The following is a 20,251-nucleotide window of genomic DNA, read 5'->3' as shown; positions in this document are numbered from 1 at the left end:
CATTTTTGTGATGTTGCAGCTAGTAATATGAGCCCAGTTGCATAGTCACAAAAGTGATCATTGGAAACTGTGTCTCCTCAGCCAGGCCTGTGCACAAACTGTCTTTCTCTCACTCCTGACTCTCCGTCTCCCGTCTCCTCCTCTCACTGCCTCCTTCCTCTGGCTTGCATGGGAACTCCAACCTTCTCTGTACGCTCTTTATTAACAAAGGACATATTCTGACTTACAATGTAAAAGATTATGCATTTGATGTACTAACAAAAATGAATGCGAAATACACAAAAAAGAAAACATTACTCCTGCAAAACAAGCAGTGGGTTACTTAAAATAGAACCAGTTTTATAACGTTTGAATATTTAGCTCTGTTGAATGCATGTATTTCAATGAAAAAGCCAAACGTTCGGTTACTTTGGATTTCAATCATGGCAAACACAAATCTTAAATGACATCATGACATGACATTAAAAAGAGCACACATGTGCTTTGAAATGCAAGTACACATGGGAAATGCAGTTCGCAGTTGTAGTTCTTGAGGTCCAAATACATAGAAAACTAATACACAACACATAAACTGAGGTTAAATCATATATAAATAAATATTTAGCAATTAAAATATGATTATAACCTTCTACTATGAGTAGTATTGGAAGTACTACAGTATAAGTTGGTTCATTCATTTATATTAAAGTACATTTATGTGTTTGCGTGATGTTATTTCTACTGTTTTATTGACATGTTCCTCATGACTCTCATGTTTCCAATAAACAATATGCATTGGTGATTTTGAACCATCAGATATGCCAGAGATTCTGTGAGACATTCAAACCTTTATTTTGTCATTTTTTGTCGGCGGTGACAAACGAGGGAAATGTAAAGACGCGGTATCTCTCGGTGTAGTCAGTTTCCATGGCAACAGCGGTGTGTGTGTGTGTGTGTGTGTGAAAAGGCTCGTTGGCCTCCGGCGGTGTGCAACATTCATAATTGGCCGGGGGTTAATGCGTCGGCGGTCGGCAATCACAACATCACACCGCCGCATCCATCACCCACGTGTCACAATAATGCTGTTCAATTCATCGACACTGATTTATTTCTCTGTCCTCAAATTAAGGCGATGTATTGACAGCAGCGTTCATCTCGCACTGATCCTGTTTGCTCTTTGATTGTCGCTCTCATTAATTTCATCCCGGCCATAGAAGCACAGTCACGAGTCACACTGTTCAGCATAAATAACTAACCTTGTTTTTCAGAGTATGTTTCATTGAAGACAACTTGCCGACAACATTGCAATGACATCTAATTTTCTCTTTTTTTTTGTTTAATTCCAGAAAGGTTAACAAGTGCTACCGGGGTCGGTCTTGCCCGATAATTGTTCACTGCAGGCAAGTATAACTATTTGAACCTTGTGACAGTGGCTGACCCTGCTGAATTGGGAATGGCGATTGTGTGTTGGAGGGGAGAGACTGTTTATTTTAAACCCGCTCAGTCCATTTGCTCTATCTGGGTCCACAGGAGCTGCTGCTTATGTCTTTATGGAAATAGGGCGGCGCAAAGACGCCCAGCCAGAGAAATCTCCATTTCCCATTTGGTTGAGTTGGTTAACTGGCCTTGATTGGTTTGTGTTAAACACCAGGTATCTGTCTGACCACTTTTAATAGTCGCATCCTGTTAAGTCATGCGTAGGGGGGGGGGGCTCTGTGAGGACTGAGTGTCTAGCAGTGGATTAATGAAGCAGTGGTGCTCAGGCCGCTCCCCTGTTTTATTGGCCTTGCCTTTATTAGAGAGATGTGCACGCCTTGTTTGCAATTAACATGCAGAGCCGTTGAATGACCGGCGGGCACAAAGGGAGGCTTTTCATAAGACTATCTCTGGAGTAATGGAAAAGCAAGGCTCTCCAAGAGCTGTTCTCGAGCCGCCCCTGGCCTCTCAACCTCTCCCCTTGCTCCCGAGGTGCATTCATTTAAAAGCCTTTGTCCCCAGTGTGCCTCAGAAACCATTCGCCTCTCCCCAATAGCCCAGCAAGTCTCAAGACCACACATGCACTCGTGTGCAAAGGTTCAACATAATCACATTTCTTGGATCGTCTAATATTCAGATCTCTTCAGGTATTTTCACAAGAATATTAAGAAGTATTATTGATCTGTGCTGTTCGAATATTTTATCCGCGACATTAGGTTTTAATAAGCAGTGTGTATCTGTGTGCATAGACTCATTTGTGTCTCTCAGGAGATGCAGATGTAAATCAGCAATTTGTTTCCTCATAAGAAAAACACTCTGAGATTAAAGCTTCACTATGCCACCTTAATGATCTCCATCTCTCTCCCTCTCTCTCTCTCTGACTCTCTGCAGTGATGGAGCTGGCAGGAGTGGGACTTACATTCTGATTGACATGGTCCTCAATAGGATGGCTAAAGGTAACCATCAATGGCTTCCCTTTCACTCTTTCTGCTCTCGCGTTGAAGAGTTTCCCTGGCAACGCCGAAACCCTCTCATTTTCCACAGAGGGTCTCGGGGATGCATCAGAGGGTGACTTTCCCGAGGCCTGAAGAGGCAGCGAGGACAGAGACACAGACGTGGAGGGAGCTGGAGGGAGTGGAGATAGTTGAACAAAGAGAAAAGGGAAAAAGAAAAACCTTTGCCCACATTAGTAATTATCTATTTAAGCTACCGTCACGGCATATTCACCTGCATCGCAACTGCAACATGAATTTATACAGCGCATGCATGGAGATGAAATGTTTAAAGGGGAAATCAGAATTTGTAAACATTGCTCCATTGGTTTGAATCAGTGCTTAATATTTAATGGGAACAATGGATGTGTTTTATTGTTATTTGTAACCCGTATAGTTTGCACCCTTTACTGTCTTTTTCTATTTTACAAAAATATAAACTAAACTGCCTGAGATCTACAGGATGTCAACAAAAAAAACCTCCAGGTGCTTTTTCTATTATCTGCAATTTTGAGCTGAAAATGGCTGAAAATGGCCTCTAGTTAGCGTTGTACAATCAAAAAACACAGTCAAGGAAGATAGTCTGGAATTGGTCACAAATCACAGTAACTTGGCGCCATTATGGGCCTCTACAGCAGAAATCATTATCCACAGGCCTAAATAAATATGAAAAAGCCTCCTGAAAGGGATCTTTGTGGCGTCGGTGCATCATTACATGTCACACAGGAATGGCTTGATTTGTTTCTATTTAGGTTCTTGTGCTCTTTGCAAATCCCTGTTTGTAGCTGAATCTCTACTCCAACAAAACAGGAGTTGTAGCGGAGCAAGAATAAGCTCAGTTTGTATGAATAAACATATTTTGGATATGGACATCTATTGTTGCACAGGAGCTGGGTTCTTGCAAAGGCTGCCTTACGTCCCCTTAAAGCCCTCCATAGCTGAGCCTGCCCTTTGCCCTTTGACATCTGCCCTTAACCCCCCACCCTGTGCATGCCCTCCTCCTGCTATCCCAGCCCATCAGAGCAGGTTGGGCGGACGGCTGCGTCTGATGCGGACGTTCCCTTCACTTTCTGGAAAACAGTAAAAAGACTGAAACGTCCTGATGGAGTTCATCTGGTTCAGCGACGAATGCGCTGTTGTCCGGGGTGATCAAAGGTGCCACCCGGTCCCTTTTTAACCTTTTGTTTCCTGCTCCTCCAAGATCGAATGTATAAACTGAACGTAATCTCGCTCTCCAAAGCTTTTTCCTTTGGTTCGAAGAGCCTCTCTTCAGCTTAACTTTGGAATCCAGCCCTTCTGAGACATGAAAGTCTTGCTGGAGCACTGGAGTACTTTGAGCACTAAGTCCAGCTGCATTATAGCCCTCTCTCTTTTTTTACTCTCTCTCTGACTCACCCACACTCACACATACATCTTCACTGGCACTCTATCGCTTCTGCTTCCTTTCTCTGCCTCACCTTCAAAGACATCTCGAGAGTTCAGCGGCTCTCTGCGGTTTTCTCCCTCCTTCCCGTTCGGTTTCCTCAAACGAGGTCTTGCGTGTTGCTTTAAAATCCATAAATCTGAAAGTAGAATAAGATCCCCGATTATCATCGCACCCTTTCACAGCCAAAACGGACTCAACCCAACAGCCGCTGATCACTGTAGAGGGCGAGCAACTGTTGCATAGTCAATCAGCAGTATTGCTGCTGCAAAGGCAATAAATCATTTGAGTTCGAGTTGGTTGATTTTCATATTCACACGTACTGTACATGCACACAGACACACCTAGATATTGTTGTATCAAAACGCTCTTAGCATACTTCATCGTTGCACGTCATTTGAAGCAATCTTTTAACAAGATTCTCACAGAGAAGCCAGCGCTTCACGTGTTTTGAACGCATTATTTGCGCATTTCCCAGAGCCCCAAAATATCCTCTTGCATATTTTATCGAGAAACAGTGTGTGGCTCTCGTCCAAGTCTTTCGAGGGATGAATGTAATAATTTTCAATCGCCGCGCTGTTCCAAAGGGAGCCCGGCATGAAGAGAGATTGACAGATGTGAGCTGGATTACTCGGCTGCTTTGAACTCATTCCAATTGTCGGTCTGTTGCAGGTGCTAAAGAGATTGATATTGCCGCTACCCTGGAGCACTTGAGAGACCAGAGAGCTGGCATGGTCCAGACAAAGGTAAGGTTCCCCGGCTTTGAGTTAGAGGGATGGGGGAGACGGAGGGGGAGGGGGAGAGGGCAGCAGGGAGGGAGGAGGGGTTGCAGTCATTCAAACAGACGGTTTTCTACTTCATGTGCACATGGATCAGGGGAAATGATGGGCTAATTGATAACTGCTAGACGAACATTGTCTTGGAAGATAATAACTCACTGTTCCACATTCATCACAAGAGACTGACCAAGAATCTTCTGTTTTTTCTGATTTTCTCTAAACATACGTTATTTAATCAAAAGATATTCATTTCATAATGATATATAACAGAGAAAAACTGCAAATTCTCCTGCAACAAACTCATGTTTGAGGCTATTAATCAAATGTCAAACATACTGTTTGACGTCGTCTTTATATTATTTCATCGTCATATATTTTACCAGTCGAGTAAACGTCGAGTCTAATAAAATACTTCTACTGAAATTCATCCGTCCTAACAGTTCATATCTCAGCGGGCCCTCCACCAACATTTTGGGGAACAGTTTCGGGTGTGTACAAAGCATTTCCTCTCATCCACTAATGCACATAATAGTTAGGAAGTCTCTTCTGTTTCTCTTTTGTAATTGGAAGGAGTAGTAATAATCATAATAATAAAGGCAAACCTCATGCTGCAGTGGGTGATAATGTTCATGGAAGCTGCTTTGCGAACAGACTCCAGTGTTCCTCGATGGTTCATTAATGCTGCTTTTACAGCCCTGCTGTATTCAGCGCAAGAAAGCATTTCAAGCACTCTCTCTGTTTCTCTTCTGACAACTCTTAAGTGGAATTAATATGGAATATTGTTGATTCCACTTTGGGGCTTCATGCTGTGGTCTAAAGAGAAATTAGATTGTAATGAGGTATGAAGCTTAGAGTTAGGTTTCAAGAATTGGACGGGCAATTCTCTTTTTTTGTTTCTGCTTCAAGATGTTGCCACGTTATTTTTTGGATAAACCTCGGCAAAAATAAAAGAGAGAGAACATTTATTTCCCTTCTTTTTCTGGTTACTGCTTTTGACAGACATCAACATGCAGTAATTACAACACGCGTGACCGTTTTTCATCCTCACTAACCAGCCATCTCTGATCCGTCGAGCAGAGATTGACCTCCCCCCAGTGGTGTAAATGTGAACAGCACGCACCAAACTCACTTATAAAGTATCTGTTTTCCACACACAGAACCTTAAGGCAATTTGGGATTAGACAGGGACATATAACTGTGGTGTATACCGTATATAGATGGATGTACTTTCACATTTCCTGGCCCTATCGCCAACATCAGAAGAATCGTAAAAATAGAAAACCTAATCACTCCAGATAATCTCCACTGCAAAGCAAAAGGCACGGCCACCAGTGACTCCTCTGCATTGATTGAGTCAATCCTCAGGCCAGACTGTTGCAGGCTATGTGTTGACACATCTAAAGACTGCTCCTTCCAAACTCCTACGTTCCTTTTCTCTGTGAGAGGACCCCGTGGCCTGCAGCCTGGGGAGAGGAGAGGAATATAAAAACACCAGGTCCATGGGGCAAACATCAATCAGCCCCCTTTTACGCTCCTTGGGGGGGGAAAACCGTGAGTGGGATTCACAAATAAATGCACATACACACAAAGCTGAGAGACAGCATGACTCAAAAGCTTTATTTTAAGACTTACCTGGCTGGATCGATGCCGGGTATACTCCGAGTTGAAAGCTCAGAGAGTGGCTCGCCTTCACCTCAAGTCTGTGGCCAAACACATCCAGGGGTAGGGTCAGCAGAGAGGGGGGAAGACGCCAATCATCCTGAAATGGCATTCCTGAGCTGTGACACACTTGTCCGCACACTAAAACTTTCCTACCTTCCTTCTCTCCCTGCATCCTTCCCTCCTCTTCCTCCTCCTCAGGAGCAGTTTGAGTTCGCGCTGACAGCCGTGGCAGAGGAGGTGAACGCCATCCTGAAAGCGCTTCCTCAGTGAAGGCATCACATCCCCCCCCCCCCCCAACCTTCTTCTCGCTCGCCGAACACCGGCTTCCTCTGCCCACTCAAGACTGACATCTCTCTCTGCCCTCCCTTCTCCTCGCTCTGTTTCTCTCTTCCGCCTCCTCTTCACCTCTATATATATATATACTGTATACTTATGAATGTCGTGCCAGATATCTCACCTGGATCTATATTCGCAAAATCTTGCCTCAGAGTACGACTGCTGATCTGGGATCCGTGTCAGACCGGCGGGGCCTGATCTGATGTGTGAGTTTAGATCAGCTCTCCTACTGTGAGACTTGTTGTCGATATGAACCCCGGTCCTCTATAACAGTGATGTTGTTCCTGAACATACCGCTCTAGTGCCACTGACGAGCTGTTTACGTGATGTCAAGTGAAGACTTGTGTTCCAAAATAAGCTATCTGCCGTTGGGAAAACTGATACAGACGCTAAGAAGATGACTATTGGCACATTTAAAACAAACTATAGTTGGGCCGCAACGAACCATCATTTGAAATATCGATTAATATGCTGATTTTTTTCGATGCATTGTAGAAATTGTAAGAATTAGTGGAAAAAAATGGCATGTCTTCATTATGTCTGACTTACAGTCTAAGATATTCAATTTACTCTCATCCATGACAAAGAAACACAGCAACTTCAGAGAAGCTGAACCCAGAGAATGTTTGCCATTTTTGCCGAAAAGATGAATTGATTGTCGAAATGGTTGCCAATATTTTTTTATTTTTGCCAATAGACCAATCATTGCAGTTCTCAACCGTAGTACTTTTTGAATCATACTATGTAAAGTAAATTAAGTTCCTGCCTAATATTGTACAGATTATATCCCCTAAATGAATCGGTGTGTTGGACGCATGTAGCGTTTTGGAAATAAACTCCTCACATGTTTCTTCTCCTCTGTGATCTGAATCAACCCACTATATATATACTCAGCATCACGTGCATCAGATGTTGACGTGTGTGTGTGTGTGTGTGTATTGTTGTATTTTGGGTCCAGACATCGTAAAAAGCCTCACAGATCATGTTTCTTGATATATTCTTAACATATCAGGTGTTTTTTATTCCTCATTGCATACATTTTAGACATTGTTACATGAACATCTCTGTTAATATTAAATGTAATACAGATATACCAACTGATATAGTTCTTATACAGTGGAGATAGTAATAATAGGATATATATGTAAGCAGAACTTGTATTGGGATTGTTGCTCATTTTTCTGTCCCTCCATCACTGGTTTATTGTAATATTTTGTGCAACATGACAGATTATTCCTTCTATGTATCGTCAATGAATGACTTTATGAATACCTATATAGTGCTATATGAAATGTATACCCAGAGCCTCAATGAGAACCATATATTTTGTGTGAAAAGTAACATTCTGATTGATAATAAATCAGAACAGATTATACTGATTTGCTGTGTTGGTATTTCATATTATTTCACTCTCACACACACACACAGGAGGGAGAAGGCTGCTCTCACAGTGAATGACATTTGATGGAATGGTAGCCTTAGTAATGTCAAAAAGAGAAGATGTGTCACGCTCCCTGAGGGTTTGTGTCTGGGAGAGATTCGCAGGTTTGTACAGATGAAATGTTTGGTTCACCAGCACGTGTATTTCATCCACTGAGGTCCTATCGCAGGAGTACAGAGAAGAGAAGTCCAATTTCATCAATATTTACAGAAGGATTTCACTTTGATACCACTTTCTATGACTCTTATGTCTATAAGCATACTTATAATGCATTATAATCGGCTCATAGCGCTGTTTAAATACAGTTACATAATTACAATTATACGTTTTCCTTTCAATTATCCATCAAGTGATGATCCAAAGATCAAATGCGATGCTTAAGAGGAAGGCGCAGGATATGATGTAAATGTTGTTATTAATGGTTTATAACTGATCTATAAAACACTATTAAATGATTTATTAGCCATTAATAAAGCCATTACTCACAACTTATAAACAGTTTATAAAAGGTGCCTTATTAGAACGTATAACATGATTATTGAAGTTAATCGAGTATCAGCAACTGAAGATTAAATAAACTGTAAAATTGGATGAATTTGACACTAGAGAATATAGAACTGCAAACACATATGTGTAGTATATATAAAGAATATATTATGTCCTACCTTTCAAGTGTGTGTGTGTGCCTCGTGTGTGTGTGTGTGTGTGCGCCCGTTGACATGTCCCTCCCTCCCCTGACAGTTCTGAGCCTTCATGCACTTCCTGAGGCCTCATTTGCATATGATCTGCTGATGAGCTGCCACCGCTAACCAGCAACGCCAAACCAAAGCCCTATTAATATTCACCCATTCAGGTTGTAAAGCACACAAACCTAATCAGCTTAGAAATTACTGTATGGAAACCATAATTATGCATGTTTAATTGCTTATCATCTGATGGGTACAAGTTTATTAGAAAATGTATTCATGGTAATTGCTTCCTGAGGTATCTGGTGTGCTACAATACCATGTGATATCCTGTCAGCTCCCATTTGGGAGGATTAATGCGTTCCGAAAAAGTCACAAAATTAGATACTGTGTATTTCCTCTTGCTTGGTTTAACTCAAAGTGATTTTTAATTTAGGGATTTCTAAATTACAGCTTAAGCTTGGATAAGACTTTGGAGTGAGATCCGTCAAAATCAGCATATCTCGCTCGTGTTGTTAAGGAGTGCAGGCATATCACAGGGATATAAATGACTGTAAAGTAGGCAAATGCCTCTGTAACCTTGATGCCACAAGAAAATACTCACAAACCTGCCTGGCATCATGGAGACAAAATTTCTACCACCGGATATAGAAAAGCTGTAAAATCAGGGGAAACCGTTGGCGCAACACAAAAGTAAAAAGTCACAGGCGTGAAATGAGGAAACACATCTTATGAGGGAGAATTTGGAAGTAAAACCATCTCAAAGCCGATGAATCATTCAGTCCTGAAACAAGCAGATTAAAACACAAAGTCCAGATCTCTCAGTGGGTCCTCCAAGCCGCCAAGAACGTCAAGTGGGCCTTTTCAGCCATGGACCTCAGCGGGTCTTACAGCTCCTGCCCACTCTTTGATGATGTCTCTGTGGTTTATTGTAATGACTGTTGGCTCTCAGTCCTTCTGACACACTTGAAAATTCATGCAGTCTTATTAGGAAATTCGTCAGATAACTCTTTCTTTCATCAGAGCAGATTCCCAACCTTGGGGTGCTTGTACCCGAGGCCAAGAAGCAGCTCGGCTAATTAAAAAACATTCACATGTTTAGAGATGAGAAATATTTGTGGTTAGTAGGACTTTTTTTTTTTTTTACAAGAAGTATTAAAAAATGGTGGTTTATGTTTATAATGTTTAATAGAACAAAGTCCTCTGCACAGACGAATTCAGTCAGACGTCGAGCTCTGGACCATCTTAAAACGACCTGATCTTCATTTAATCAGTTTCTGCAAATGAAAGAACAAACAACATCAGGACGTTTATCCTCATGCGCAATCCATTGCTCGCCTTTCCACCTGCAGAAAGTGGTTAAAAGGTCTACAATCAATATTTTTATATATTTATGTGGGGCAGAGAAAAGGTGCCATTGCATTAGATTTACTTCAGCTGGTTCCAGCAAAAGCCTGAACTTACAGTGGAATGCTGTTTTTAATATTTGGTCTAATTAGCCTCATAGTTGAAATATCCCCCTGTGGATAAGTCAATAAAAACAATAGATTTTTCTTATTAAACCACGTCCCGTTGAATAATCGGGGACAACTTGACTGTTGTTGTAATCAGATCTACTTGGTTGCGTGAAAAATAATTGCTGAGTAGGCTACATTACAAAAAAAAATGCAGCTACTGAACTTTTCAAATCGTTTTTTGTTTTACTTTGAGCTTTTTGCACTCCAAAAAAAAAAAAAAAAAAAGCACCTGCGGATCATTCAACGTTTGAATGATCACACACAACATGCTGACAAACATGTCATTTCCCCGCGGAGGGGTTGGGAGATCCCAGAGTGTTTGCTTGTTGGAAAAACTGTCTGGGATGCTATCCAGGATTTCCCAAAGAGAAAAGCCTTGTTTTTCTTTGCTGGTGTTGTTGGGAGTGAATGGAGAGCAGATTGCAGAGGCTATGCCTCTCATGTCTGTCCAAGGCCTTGATACCTTTGATCTTCTTAAGAAGCAAACAAGCTTTTAAACTTGGCACTCAAGGCTAGTGTCTCTCTTCTTCTTCTGTCTGTTTGTCAAAACACTGATCCTGAGAAAATTGATCTTGCCTGAATAGTTACGTGCACTCGTGCATTCAATGATTTGTGGTTTCAAATGTGGACTCCCACCATGTTGTCAAAAGTAAGTGTAGTAAGTAAGCATAGCTACGCTAAAACCACATCACTAACAATGTGTGGTTTTAGGATAAATCTTTGCAAAAGCTTGTGTTTTTTTTTCTTATCTTTGAACAAACAACCAAAACAGTTTTTGTCAGCTGTTTCAAGCATCCAATTTTGCTTCCCCAAGTAACACTTGTTTCACCTTTCATAACAGACCAGACAAAGATTAAAACTACGCTGAAGCAATTTTAAGAAAAGAGAGATTCCAAGTCTTATTCTTTCGTGTAATAATTCATCCTCAGAAGCTGGTTGCACCAAATGTCTGTCAATTTAAAACTTTGCTTAATTATAAGTGGTTTCTAAAAAGAGTTTACGAAATTGAAATAACATGACATAACTTATTATGTAGAGATTAGTTGTTGCTAAATATTACAGCTAGAAACAGTTCTGTTAGCTAACTGAGCTAGCTAAACTGAGAGCGCTAACTTAGCTTGCTAGTATATCCCGTTTAGAGGTACATGGAATATCAAACCTGACACTTTTTTAAAATGCTTTTTTACGGATCATAGCACCCATCCTCCGGTTCTCACAAAAAAGAACGGTTTCATTTTGCCATTGTTTACACTGTTAGCTTTGTTAGCACTGTTAGCTTCCAGCCGCCCACTCAGCCGCCGCCATGTTGAGAGCCGTTGCAAGGCAATAGGAATGCTCCCAAACTCGTAAAAAGCACATTTCACTTTATTTCAAATGACATAGCACAATGCTAATACCATTAGACTAATATGGTCGGTTAACTTTTGTTTGCTTAATCTCTCTCACTCATAACTATCTCTCCATGTTTCCATATGAATACAGCAAATCAAACCTATATTTACAAAAATTGGTGTTAGTCGTTACTGATGGAAGTTACACTCTTTGTAATGCTACTGTGACTTCCCAAACACTTAGTTGATTCATTCGACAGTGCGATGTGTTGCAGTGTTTCCAGCTAGTTTTTACAAGATATTTCTCTGGTGCAACTTAAATTAGATAATCACTAGTTTGAAATATACGCATATTACTAAGACCACACAAACGTTAGGAAAGATTGATAAAGCTGGTGAAGCCCAATCCAGGTGTAGAACTACCGGGTCAAATGGAAAATTGGATGTTGGATCCTTAACGGGATTTATGGTCCAGTCACGACAGTTGAATTGTTTGGTAAAAGGTTTTGGGATGTTAGCCGCTGAAGTGGAAAAGTTGCAGCTAGAGCAAACATCTGGCTGAACAAAAAAGGCAGAGCCTTCAATCAGGAAGCAAATCTCCTCTCATTACCCCCCTTTGCTTCCTCCTCTCTGGTTATTAATGGGCTCACAGCAGCCACAATGACATTTTACACTGGTTCATCCCTGTCCCATCATGCATCTGGGGATACCCTGGCATTTGGCGGGGGTGTTTTCATCAGTGGCTGCGGTGGTTGCTGACCAGCGCAACTTCAATCCTGCTCACTGTCACTCATCATAAGTGAGTTTATCAACACACATCTAATCGCCACACTCCACAGGGACCTTCACCATTTGCATACTAAGATTGGATTATTTTGCTCGGCTGAGAACGCACCTTCTTTGCATAATTATTAATGATAAAGAGACGGTGAATAAATGTGCCAGACGGTATTAGCATCACGTATACAACTAGATTCTAAAGGATCCGTTTAGTGACGTGCCGGGAGGAAAGACGAGGGCAAAGGTTAGAAAAAGGAGAGACTGTCTAGGGATGCACGTTTGCATTAAGGGAAGGGGGTTAATTAAAGGGCCAGGGATGGAAAGTATACAGAAATGCGATATTTATTTTGTGATTTTAAATCATTGTTTCACCAGGAAGCGCCATTTGGGATTAAGGGTGTCTGTTAAAAAGAATACGTAAAAAAAAACATAAAGTAGCAGACAAAAATGTTGAATCACAACATCAATCAAAGGTCTCAGGTCCAGTAGCAGAGGAGCAGGATGTAGGATGAAATAGCCTAAAATATAACACAGAATCACATCAAAGAAAATATCGCTCCAGTAGAAGGAAAACCCACAGCGGCGAACAGCACAAGATGTTTACATACAGCAGAGTCACTCAGTATTTCTGCTGTGTACCATTAAAGCAGCAGGGCCCATATTGTCTGTCATCTGTTGTCTGTAATTACCACTTTTTACACTGTCTTACCCTCTGTGGATAATGTTCAGCGTCTATACGAGAAGTGTTTCGTATGAATAGTTTAACTGTTTGCCACTTTATGTGAAACAGCTGCACTCTATTTACAGGACAGGAATAAATAAGTCAAGCGCACTATGGTTCAATTGGGGGTTGAAATGCCCTCCCCGTCTTCTAAACACAGGCCTGTGTGCCACACGGTATAATAGCATGATCTTAAAAATGCCCACAGCGATTGTTAAGTCACGGCGGCACATTTGCACCGGGATGGATGACCTTTTGTGAATCATCATGAGGCTCTTTCATGAGTTTCAAAAGCCAAACATACTGTAGCATAATAACAGCTTCGGAAACGTCACTATATAGTTTTTAGCTTTTGTGAGGAGCAAGAAAATTAAATCACAGTTTTGTGTTGCATATAGTTGCACAGACAGCTATTAACCTCAATTAAAATGATTAAGTTGATCCTGAAAGCACTTCGGTGGTATTCTGTGAGTTGTACTTTAAATATCGAGCTGGAGTTTGCACGTACCTCCCCTTTCAGGAGGTGTGAGACTGTTCGAACTTCACAAGTCACAGTCACGCCGGTCTGCCTCTGGCTCTCCCTCAACAAATAACTGATCATGACCTTTCACCTCCCTGTTTTAGCATGAGAATTGCTGTCAGTTTTCCACCCCCACTCTACCTCTAGTCTACAGCAACCTCAGGATCATTTGAAACGCCAGCCCTCGAAATCTAAACTTGATTTTTTTGTTTCTTTTTTTTAATGAACCCATCCAGAGGTGTGGGGGGGGGGGGGGTTTGCATTTGGAAGAGGAAGAGGAGGGTGGAGACGGGGGGGGGGAGGGGCGAGCTTTGGGCTCATCTGCATCCCAGATTAGGGTGCTTAGAGAGAAATCAACCATCCATGATTCATTACATGTTTCCTGCTGAGCTTCTTCGATGGCAACCGTCCTAGCAACAGGATCCTAGCAACAGCAACAACTCTCTGCCGCCGCCGCAGCCTATCAGCAACTTTGATGCCTGATCAAAATTTAGCCAATGAAGAGGGGATGACATGCGGAAAATGTGATGATGCGGTTCCTCGTGCTGTTGGCCAGACGAGGGTGTGTTTAGGGCTCTGAACTCTATAAATCTCTGTATGCGTGCGTCTGTTTGTACAGTACATCTAATATTCATTTGTACATTCAGTGAGGTGTTTATGAATATAAAGATTGCCGAGTGGTGTTTTATAAACAACTCAATGTGACATGGTTCATGAATTTCTGCTTGATTTTTGTTCATTTCTGTTTTCAACTTTCTATGCAATATTTGTTGTCTTTGTTTGGCATCGTTTGAACTTTATTTACCCCACATGCATGCTATCTAAGTACAAATCTGACATTAAAATGTATTCACACACATAGAATCACGTATTTCGTTAGTTTCTTAATTAAAACTGGAATACCTGAATTCATAACTCCCTCTCTTGATATCAAAATAATGGTATATATTGCTATAGTCTACATGTATGGGTTTATATTTCTCTCATTTTGCCCGAACCTTAAATGTATGCACATAGCCTATAATGTGGGTGATATGGACATAGCCTGACCCATGTAAACTGTATTATACACTGCCTGTTTACGCTCCTTATACTCTCATTCGGTAGAAAAGGTTTTATTTTCACAGAAGAAAAAAATACTGATTATGAGATCATTATCTCATAACTGCGAGATCTTTTCTCAACTTCGTATATGATTTTTTTCATTGTCATTGCGAGATAAGGTGTAAAAGTGTAAATTTGAAACATCATTGGATTATGTTGTATAACTGTAGTCCAACAATCTCTTTTATATCCTCTGAATTTCTTACTTTTTCCTCAAGAAAGACTTTCTGTACTTTTGTACTTCATTGTAAATGTATTCCTCCGCAGCCTAAATACTATATAATATCATCAGCATATACTCCTCTCACATGTAAATGATCCAAAAGTGTGGGACGTTTGTTGGCCTGCTTCTCTGTAATCAGACATCATTATTCAAAGAGCGCTTTGACCGTCATTTCATGTCAGATAGGCCTGATCTTCACTTCAAAGGGACATGATCCGCGCTGGTCCGAAATGATCCGACAATACATCACACTGATGTCTCTCTGGCCCTACTTGAGAGTAATCCTACTCTTTCCACCGCGCAGTGTACAGAGACAGGGTCCCCATTTCCCTGCACAGCCAGAAAATGAAGAACGAAGAAAAAATTAGAGAGCCAGTTTTGCTTCCTTGCATCTAAATACAACAGAAATCAACATGTATACATTATGTATTGACACTACTTTCTTCATGTGGTGTGAAGATGTAGGCAAGGCAAGGCAAGTTTATTTGTATAGCACATTTCAACAACAAGGTAATTCAAAGTGCTTCACATAAAACCATTAAAAGCATCAAAACATAAGGCAAAAGAAAAGGAGATTTAAAAACAATTAAGAACATTCATTAAAACATTAAAAAACAGTGTAAGAAATAAAATGCAGTAGTAAAATGCAGAAATGCAGGAAATTGATTAATATAGTTATTGAATGTGGTTCAATTAAAGGCAGCAGCAAACAGAAAGGTCTTCAATCTTGATTTAAATGAGCTGAGGGTCTCAGCAGACCTGCAGCTTTCTGGGACTTTGTTCCAGATATGTGGAGCAGAAAAACTGAACGCTGATTCTCCATGTTTAGTTCTGACTCTGGGAACAGAAAGTAGACCGGTCCCAGACGACCTGAGGGGTCGGGATGGTTCATAAGGTAGCAGCAGATCAGAGATGTATTTTGGCCCTAAACCATTCAGTGCTTTGTAAACCAACAGCAGGATTTTAAAGTCAATTCTTTGTTGGACAGGAAGCCAGTGCAAAGACCTCAGAACTGGGGTGATGTGATCCACCCTCCTGGTCTGAGTGAGGACTCGAGCTGCAGCGTTCTGAATCAGCTGCAGCTTTCTGACAGACTTTTTACAGAGACCTGTAAACACACCATTACAGTAGTCCAGTCTGCTGAAGATAAATGCAAGTTTTTCCAAATCCTGTTGAGACATAAGTCCTCTAATCCTTGATATATTCTTCAGGTGATAGTAGGCTGATTTTGTAATTGTCTTGATATGGCTGTTCAGGTTGAGGTCTGAATCCATAACTACACCTAGATTTCTGGCTTGGTTTGTGGGTTTTAATATCAGTGATTGAAGCTGAGTGGTGATTTTCAATTGTTCGTCCTTGGTACCAAAAAGAATTACTTCTGTTTTATCTTTGTTTAATTGAAGAAAATTCTGGCACATCCAGTTGTTGATTTGTTCAATGCAGTTACCCAGCCCTTGTATGGGATTATAGTCCCCTGGTGACATAGTTATGTAGATTTGTGTGTCGTCTGCATAATTATGATAACACACTTTGTTGTTTTCCATAATCTGAGCTAGTGGAAGCATGTAGATGTTGAACAGAAGAGGCCCCAGTATTGAACCTTGGGGAACACCACATGTCATTTTAGTCAGCTCTGATGTGTAATGAGCTACAGACACAAAGTATTCTCGGTCCTTCAAGTAGGATTCAAACCAGTTAAGTGCTGTGCCAGAGAGTCCCACCCAGATTTTTAGTCTTTCTAGGAGTATGGCATGGTCGACCGTGTCGAATGCAGCACTGAGATCCAGTAACACTAAGACTGAACTTCTGCCATTGTCTATGTACCGTATATATATATATATATATATATATATATATATATATATATATATATGTCTATGTATATATATGTATATATATATATATATATATATATATGTATATATATATGTCTATGTATATATATATATATATATGTCTATGTATATATATATATATGTCTATGTATATATATATATATATATGTCTATGTATATATATGTATATATATATATATATATATATATATATATATATATATGTATATATATATGTCTATGTATATATATGTATATATATATATATATGTCTATATGTACTGCTCATTTTGGAGGCAACTAAAAGTGATTTACACATCGTTTCCCTCTCATTTCTTAATCTCACTGAATGTATGTTTTGTTACAAGCGTGTGCTGATTGCACACAGCAGGAGAGGACCATGTTTGTCATTGAAGTAGATGATTCGTCTATATTTTAGTTTCACAGTTTGATTCCACACTCTTTTTGGCTCAATCAGCAGACTGTTGTTTTACTTGTAGATTGTCTGCAGTGAGACACATCCAAGATTATATCTTTCCAACATAACACCCAACATTTGAGAAAAGAGACTTATTGTCTTTGCTGGCCCTGAAAGTAAAAGAAAAAAAAAACGAGCTGGTAAGATTTTGATTGCGTTTTCTCATACAATGGATTCTCCTCTTGTGATGGCCTTGAGTGAAACAATTGTGAAAATCCATCATGGACTGATAGACGTGAAGCTAAGGAAGAGGAGGGGGTATAGATGGCTGGGGGGGGGGGGGTCACATACAAAGAAGTGACAGAACAATGTCATCACCAAACAGATGCTTTCACAAAGTCCCTTGGGAAACAAAAAAGATAGATACACCCAAGACAACTGAAACAGAGAAACTGAACGCTGAAGGAGGCACCCTGCAAAGAATATAAAAGGTATCGGTGAGTAGTAATTTAATTTACTGATCAACAACTATTGATGGATTGCCATTTAAGTTAGTGCAGATGTTCATGGTCCCCAGTGGTCGAAGGCTACTGACTTTGGTGGTCCACTGTAGCGCCACCAGGAGGTTGACATTTAGCAAAACTAATGAATTTCCCGCCTAACCTGTGTTTAGGGCTACTCAGCAACTCTTAGCATGCTAGGCAGCTAAACTAAGATAGTTAGCATGGTCAACATTATAACTGGTAGACATCACCATGTGGTGGAAAACATACTCAGATCCATAACTTAAGTACAAATTATGAAGTAAAAGTGAAAATAGTCTTCCTGCGTGATATATTATATTGTATTATATTATATCAGGGGCATTTCTAGGATTCAAAGAAAGGGGGGGCTTAGCCCCAAGGGGAGTGGCATGTTTGCGCGATTTGTTTTTGGGGCCCATTTGGGGCCGTGGATATAGACAGTTCATAGATTGGTTCAATCAGAAAGAGTGTGATTTTTTGTCAAATAAAGAGAGAAATAATTTTCCTGCTTGTAAAGGAAAGATGGATAAACTAGCCTTCATATCCGCATCACTCCCAAATCCTAATTCTTAAAAGGACTGCACACAATGGATGGAGAATGGACCTGACAGTGTCAACTTTATGATGATAGGCTATTGGATTGTAATTTGAAGGGGGAGAAAACATACAAACCAGAACGCACGCACATATGTAGCATGTTAGAGTTATAAATAACTTGTCCATGTGAGAAACAATAATTTAATTTCATGACAACAAAAATTTTTTTTTTTTTTAAATCCAATAATGGAAAATTATTTGGGGGGGCTGAAGAACATTTTAGGGGGGGCTTCAGCCCCCCTAAAATAGGCCTAACGACGCCCCTGTATTATATCATATCATGATATGCATGATTATGACTTTTATTTAATTTCTTTCGACATACTATACTGTGACTTTTTTCAACATACTATGGTATTACTTTCATGACATAAAACAATCTTTCCACTTGGTGCTCCATTTGTCTTTCTGGCTCTTCTTTATCCTGCAGGATCAGGGACCTGCCCTTCAGGAGTCACACCTGGACCAGGTCTGGTTCCTGGTATAAAACCTCACCACCTTCCACTCAGTCACACTCTCTCTTCCGATGCTGGAGCGGCTGTTGTTTTGTTTTGTATACTGCAGACATTTCCACACATGTTCCCATGAATGATTGCGACATCAAAGTTTGTTCTGTTCTTTATTGTTAATGTATTAAAGAATATGCTTGATTTTGACTTTTAAACTCGCTAGGCTCTCATTTCTGCCAAAGCCTTAAAACATACTATACTCTGACTTTTTAAACTTGTGTCGACATACTATACTGTGACCTTTTATACTATAACAGCATACTTTTATAGGCTACAGGATGTTATTGACATCCTGTAGTCATACATTTATATATATATATATATATATATATTTTTTTTTTGTTTTGTTTTGTTTGTTTTTAGGTTTCTATGATATTCTAAAGGCATGCAATAGTAACGCTCCGGCTTTACGAAGAGTTTATGGTAAAATATGATTTACTTATTTGACATTTAGCGAATATGCTTCACACTGTGTAAAAAGCCATTATTGTAGGTGAGGGGGCAAATATCTCTGCTCCTTCCACTAGTTAACTAAAGAACACTTGCTTTGATGTTTCCTCTCTCCTAATCTGCTGAGTGCACTCTTGAATAAATCACAGTCCAATTTAGCCCTAAATCCCTGTCTGACAGCTGTTCCAAAATAAAGCACACCCAGGTGGCTTTTTGTCTCTCTGCGAATGTCTTGTTTTTACCTCATCTCAATGCTGCTAGGTATAGCCAAATCATTCTGTAAAATAGTTTGAGATAATCTTCCTGCATCTAGCTTCTTTGACACAAAGTCTGAAGTCCTTGAGCACAACAATAGTTCTCTAACGAGTGGATGTGTAACAAATCCTCTCTGCAGTGACAACTGTTCCAAGCTTATTTGATATACAAGGAATTCTCCGGACAATTTCTGCACCAAACCAATTAGGGGCTGCTGGTGAACAAAACACATCTGTGTTTCAGGGCTTGTTTGATTTAATCCAATCACAGTTATATTCATTTATTTAACCAGAACTATACATTTGTTGCGGTCATGACCTCCTGTTTCAATGGCAGCAGCACTTTTTTAAAATTCCAATAACAATGAAGAGGCCATGCACGTTGATCTGGCTGAACAATAAGCTTCTCTGCTTTTTGAATAAAACATGTATGACGCAATTTGTGACACCACAGATGACAAACGTTGGGCTATAATCAAACAGTTGCCTCAAAACAGCCTACATTGTCTATTTTTCGGCATTTGATGATGTTTTTCTGTACACAAATACAAATATTTAATTGTTTTATCATGCTGGGTTTATTGCTGCTTTTAGCAAATTGTGTAGAATTTGAATTATGTATTCCTATTGTGTATTTACTTGAGTTTACAAATCCGAACCTTTGGAATTATTGGATTATTATTTTATTTTTCTC

General features: G+C 40.1%; 1 protein-coding gene across 1 annotated transcript in view; it reads left to right on the top strand.

Moving 5' to 3' along the window:
* The window catches only part of ptprn2 (protein tyrosine phosphatase receptor type N2), a 105,280-nt gene extending 97,338 nt beyond the window's left edge, over window positions 1-7,942 (top strand). The window contains exons 19-22 of the mRNA XM_079292535.1: window positions 1,326-1,379; window positions 2,347-2,411; window positions 4,543-4,616; window positions 6,510-7,942. Coding sequence (XP_079148661.1) covers window positions 1,326-1,379; window positions 2,347-2,411; window positions 4,543-4,616; window positions 6,510-6,581 — 265 coding nt within the window. The 3' untranslated portion in view covers window positions 6,582-7,942. The remainder of the gene's footprint in view (window positions 1-1,325; window positions 1,380-2,346; window positions 2,412-4,542; window positions 4,617-6,509) is intronic.
* The last annotated feature ends 12,309 nt before the right edge of the window (window positions 7,943-20,251 follow it).

Source organism: Melanostigma gelatinosum (assembly GCF_949748355.1).
Source record: "Melanostigma gelatinosum genome assembly, chromosome: 20".
Lineage (NCBI taxonomy): Eukaryota > Metazoa > Chordata > Actinopteri > Perciformes > Zoarcidae > Melanostigma > Melanostigma gelatinosum.
This window is presented reverse-complemented; position numbering and strand designations above follow the sequence as displayed.